General features: G+C 45.6%; 1 protein-coding gene across 1 annotated transcript; it reads right to left on the reverse strand.

Annotated features, from left to right (window-relative positions):
* Positions 1 to 671: 671 nt before the first annotated feature.
* On the reverse strand, positions 672 to 1,916 carry LOC128305764 (cytoplasmic dynein 1 light intermediate chain 2-like). Its single transcript, XM_053043360.1, has one exon. The coding sequence runs from the start codon at positions 1,914 to 1,916 to the stop codon at positions 672 to 674; it is 1,245 nt and encodes a 414-aa protein (XP_052899320.1).
* Positions 1,917 to 6,105: the final 4,189 nt, after the last annotated feature.

Genomic DNA, 6,105 nt, shown 5'->3' on the forward strand with positions numbered 1-6,105 from the left:
CATACCTACGATGAACGATGAAGATTGATGAAATAGGTAAGGACTTTGCACCAAATATGACGCCTTTATACCTGGTAGCACGTGAATTAAGGCTACCAATTCACTACAAATCAACCGCACCTTCCCAGAAACACATAAACAGGAAACATAAGTGTTTGACAGTTCTCAACACACCGGGGCGAAAATATTGAGCGAAACCGTAATTTGCAGCAATCTTGGTTGGGCTGATTTCGCTTTTAAAAATCACAGTGCGCAACAGATTATTTCAACTATTGCGCATGATGAGACTACTTTTGCTAACCTTACTATTTGTCACTGCTATCGCATACGAAATAATACCCAGATTACATTCCTTTTTTCAATATCTTTATTCATGTTCAATCAAAATCAATGTACAACTTCATAATGTATTGAGGAGTGGTTCGCTTCTTCTGTAAATCTTCTGAACAATATTTGAAATAAAGATGAAAAAAATATGAGGACAATCCTCATATAAATATGGTCCTCATAAAAATATGAGTTTTCCTTCCCATTCCGTTCCTGCTACAAATGGGTAAGATGTACAATAAAGATGTGATACGCGCCTGCTACTCAGCAACGACAAATGTTCTGCTCTCTTGATACCGATACGACATCACCATCGCCACACAATATTCAGGTTTCGGCATCCTCTAGTCCTTTTCACAACTACCGGCAAGAGGGTCACGCTCGGGGGTGTCCTCTGTGTGCAGGTTTGTCTGATCGCTCGTCGAACCCAGATCGGAAGATCCTCCCTTACAAGATTGTACTTTAAACGTGGAGTGCGAGGAAGATCCATTTTGCAGATCATCGGCATAAGTCCCTTCAGCAACAGTGGATGATGCCGCAGCCGTTTTAGATTGATTCTTCTTCTTCGATGAACCCTCAGGAGTCTCGGTAAATGCAGTACTTTGGCCACCGTTAGTAGACCCCAATGTTGGTATATCCTTCATTGGGACTTCGTCCTCACGTTTTTTACCAGTCTTCTCCGAAGCCGGTAAGGTGATGACATCGTTGTAGCAATCGTCCGGCTTAAAAGAATGTATGTTTTCGTTCAGTAAGTTGATCTTACTTATGTTGTCCCAACCTGCCGGTATTAGCACCGCATCCTTCTCAACGACCAATGCTGATGTACGCAATGGTAATCCGTAGAGCCGATGCATGAGGTAGTTCTGCAGTAGATCGCAATTCTTGTCCTCCTTCGCACTGGTGTAGATGAGTGAGGCTCCGTACGTTAAGCAGAACCGTCGCTCACACCGCTGCATGAAGTCAAAATGCTCACGCTGAAAGTCAAACTGCTGCTCAAGCGTGATCATATAATCGGTCTTGGTAACGACGATGACCAGATCCAGGCCTAAGTTGTTCATAAGAACACCTTCCGGCAGCGGCGAAACACCAGGATTGGGTTCGTCGATCGTTTCACAGTACTTCTGCCATGCTGTCGTTAGGCGTGCCTGACAACGTTGCTTTTCCGCTGGATGAATCATCAGCCCTGCGATGTGTTCGGTCAGTCTGTTCATCCAGCGTTGCAGCTGCTCCATCCAATTCCAGGGTGTATCCATCGAAATGACTAGCATGACGAGCGTGTGTGGAAACGTTTGTTCGCGTAGGACACACTTGAGCACTTCCTTGTGTCGCGAACCATCATCATCCAGAACCCAAAAGGTCAGATAATCACATGGTATCCCGCCCACCACGGCGATACGGTAGTATTCGAGACCGGAACACTTTTTCGGATTTTCTTTATTCAGCTTGGCGATGAGCGAAGACTTTCCGCTCGTACTATCGCCCAACACCAACACATATTTGTGCGGCGGAAACAGGGCACTGAAACATATTCCCATTTCATGCTGGAAAAGTGACGCCCAGTAATTTCTTCCTTCGCTATAACGGGCCATTATGAGAATGATTACCTACCGAACATGAGAATGAGTTAAATTGAAGGTCGTCACAGCTTGATCGCGAGCGGACACTGTTCTCTGCTAACCTTTCAGCAAATATTTGTATATATACCTGTTTTGTAAGTTTAGCAACACAACTCTGTAAGATTCCCTTTAGTTAGCCGGATCTACGTCTGCAATGCTCGTCAAATTTGCCAGCAAATGAACTTCACGTGGTTTGGGCACGACAAAATGGTGGATTCAATGTGAACAAACCGCGATTTGACAGCTTTGACAGCTGCATGCGTATGTGTGCGTTTTTTTTAAATCACCTTCCTACACATGACGCTATACAGGCAGTCCCCGAGAAACGCTAAAATAAGTGAAACCCAAATGTTTTATATGAGAAAGAAAAGTATTTTTGACCTGTAATTCGAAGCACAAAAAATCCAGTTGTGCAGATAGTTGTAAAGAAGTCAGAGAAAAAATGACAATCCTCAAGCATAATTCTGTAGCGCTAGTAAAGATGGGAGTGAATTAAAAAACTATAACACCTCTGGCACATTTTCCTCGCATGAATGCTTGTCGGTGGGTTCGTTTCATTCGCTAATGTGTGCCAAAGCGTCGACCGGAGACACATTTGTGCAGTTTAAGCATCCAGTAAACCAGCGCCTCAGAAGCGCCAAGGGAACAAAATAGCGTGGTTTTGAGCGAAAGAAAACAAATACAAAAATCTGAATAAATAAAAGGTCCTGTTTGTCAAACAGCTTTGGCCGGATGCGGCTCGTACACAGCGAAGGTGAGTTTTGACACCGCTTCCGGCTTCGCCACTGGGCCAACCCCGCGTTACGTAAATGTGTCACGCGGCCCAAGCCACTGTGCATGTGTGTGTGTATGTATGCTGGAATGTCCTGAAGGTAAGACAAAAAGGAACCTCCTAGAGTTGGTTGGAACTGTGCAGTGGGGGAGAGCGACTGGGGAACCGAAGAAACGGTAAGTGCACACCCGTGATGAAGCTGATGAGTCTGATCAACATACATTTCGTGTCATGTTGCCTGTCAGAATAAATGAATAATTTATGGTGATTTTTTTTTGTTCCTCCTTCGCTCACTCTTAGCTCCCTTTGGTACTCTCGGGCGAACGGGGATGTACGGGACCTCGCCAGCCTTCCAAAGCGGGGGTCAGAGGAAGGTGACAAACGATGCTTCTCCACCGTGCCATGTAGCACCATCCTGTCGTTCCTCGTTAGCCGGCCTAGAGCATGGCTTTCAACCTGTGTCGAAAATGGACTGATCACAGTAGCGATGGCAAGAGAGTGAGAGACCAAATGGACGCATTATGATCCGTGTTTCGCCATCCGTCAAGCTTGACGGTGTGTTTGTGGGTGTTGTGGGTTTAGAATGCGGCCAAACGATACCGAGTGGCGGTTACTCACCGCATGTCGACGTCTCCACGGTCTACTGGACTACTACCCAGCTTGGTTGCTGGAAGCTGTTGATTATGTTCAGTCCCATCTTTGCCATCTTTTTGCACGTGAGCCTCGAATACACTGCGCCGAGCATGATAAAACACTCCAACAGTCAACATTCTTGGGACCGTTTCCTCCAACACCCATGCGCCACAAGCGTGTCGTTTCCCTGTTATGCTCACTCTCCGATCAATCTCTGTTAGACCCTTTTTTGGGACGAGTGGAAGCTGGGCCATGACTTTGATATGTCACCGTAGTTGCAGCACACCGGGTCATGTGCCAGGTTGTGTGCTGCTTGGCCTGGTGGGAAGTTTTTTTTTTCATGAGGACAAAAGTCATTAAACCGGTAGCGGCGTGGCGGCCCCGCCACGTGTTTGATGATCCGTTTTTGGGTGAAGGAACGGCAACGGGTAGGTGTGATCGTGTGGATTCTGTTTTGCACTGTTAAGCACTGTTTGGGACATCCCAAAAGGAAACCGTTATGCAACAGTTGATAAGGAACACCGTACAGATAGTGTCTGGTTTTACTTTTTTTCTGATTATCCAATCATCCTTAAGCAACAATGTAAAATTCCACGCTGCCATGTAAAATGGGTCCCACTTGTAAGGGATGGTTTTGATCGATAAGGAGAAAAGTTTGTTTATTTTCATTTTCTTCAATTGTTGCACAGCAGAACAAACAATAGCGTAGGTTTAAATAAATTCTTGATGACCACCATGAATGGTATTTCGAAAGTACGGAGCCTTACATCGAACGAATTAAGAATTACATTTAGGCGCGCTCGATGCATATGCAAAAGCCAACGATGAGTAGCGAAGGGTAGTAACAGGCTTTCCTCTCTATCTCTCTCTTCTTAGCGCAACGTCCGGCGTAGGTCATGTCCAGTGGAGGATCAATCCCCTTGGAGGCCCAGGGCGGAATTTTTAAAGGGGGGCCTATAATTTTGCTACGGCATTATCGGTGTTAGGGAGGTGTACTTCAAACATGATTTAACAACACCAGCAAAGTCTCGGAAAGAAAGCTCTCTTGCGTACATCTCAGAGTTCTGTTGCGGAGCCCTGTAAACGGGCCTTGTAAGTTAGTCTATATATAAACGTTTGATCCGCCGCTGGTCATGTCTGTCATATCTGGTCTACTAGAGATATTTAACCACGTAGTCGGATGGGCAGTTCTTGCTCAGGGGGATGGTTCCGGATGGGATTGTGGACTGGTCCTATCATGTAAAGATCGGCATCGTTACCAATACATCGCCAATGTTATCTTCCTAATGGAGCAGATTAATTAGAAGAAGCGAACTATTCTTCATTTGGCACTTTTCCACTTGTAACTCCTGAAAGCGTGTAATAATCCTTATAGCAGGACCACCGTTAGTGGTCATTTCGAAAGTCCAGGGCCTTTCATCGAATGAATCAAACATTACATTGCATACATTTAGGCGTGCTCAACCCACATACAAAAGCTCGCGTGGGTTGAGTCGCGACGTGTAGTAATACATTTACACCGATTATTTACATTAGCCTTTGTTGCAAAATATAAACCAAACCTTGACAGTACCTTTTGATAAGCTTTCGCGCATAAAATTCAGTTTATATGCGGAAATTTTATTACTTTCTTCACCATAAAACAAGGGAAATGAAAAGTGAACAATATTCGATGAAAGCGCAATGAATAAATTTGCAACCAAACAAAACCATCGTTCCATCGTTTTGCGATACATCTGAGGCGCATTCCTATCGATAAGTATTTTTGGGAAGTTTGACGGTGTATGTGGCGATGCTGTAGATGGGCACAGCTTCACACCGCGTTACACAAGTTACAACGGGTAAAGTCTTTCCCGATTTTTACCATACGGTTTTACACCCATGTACGGTCCCGCGCAGGTAGGCTTTGATGAATGAACTCCGGTTTTATTGCGATTCTTGCACATTCCACACCCACCAACGCCACCAATAAAATCACCTGCAAACAACGAAGGAAGTGCCGAAAAAATAAACCGGATGTTTATTATGTTGTCCTGCCCCTTCATCGATAAGCTCGCACACCGGGCCGTCGTTATTAACTCTGCTGCTAAATTATTCCTACCGGATCGTTTATCAGACCCGACCCGTAAGTCGTCGTTATCGTACCAACCCGGTTCGGTCGTAAAAGATCGTGCAGTCCGAATGCCCGGCCGGGCCGGGCAGGGGTTTTGCAATGGTTTCGTCCGATTACGGCACGTGTGAAGATGTCCCGTTTGCCCAATGCTGCTGCTGTGTCATGGCGCAGTGGACTAAAAATGCCATAACGATAATTTTGCCAAAGCTAGTCTTAAATTTGGCACCTTCCATTTTGCATTCGGGCCGGAACGGATGCAGGCACACGGTGTGTTTCGCCTGCTTGCAAGAGGAAACACGGGATGAATTGGACCGGCCGGAATGGGCTTCTTAAGCGCTGAATAAGAAGATGCCACCAGTCGCTCGTAACGATCGTTTGGAGCAAAAAGAGGAACCGAACGGCTTGTAAATGACTCTCTTACGTGAAGGTTTTTGCCATACAACATCACAATGAAGAAGAGGAAAATGGAAGCGAAAAATAATAAAGGCACGAAATATTTCAACACTCTCCACACCTGTACCGGGCGCCGGGTTTTTGGCGGGTTGGATGCTGGAAGTAGGACAGTGTTAGCGGAGACATTTTGAAGTTCACCTGCGTCATGGTAACACATTTCGCGCCAGATGCTTCGGTATGCAGGCATCAGC

Source organism: Anopheles moucheti, chromosome 3 (assembly GCF_943734755.1).
Source record: "Anopheles moucheti chromosome 3, idAnoMoucSN_F20_07, whole genome shotgun sequence".
In the NCBI taxonomy this organism is placed as follows: Eukaryota; Metazoa; Arthropoda; class Insecta; order Diptera; family Culicidae; genus Anopheles; species Anopheles moucheti.

Coding starts and splice junctions, on each gene's coding strand:
- LOC128305764 (XM_053043360.1), bottom strand. CDS start 1,916: ATGGCCCGTTATAGCGAAGGAAGAAATTACTGGGCGTCACTTTTCCAG.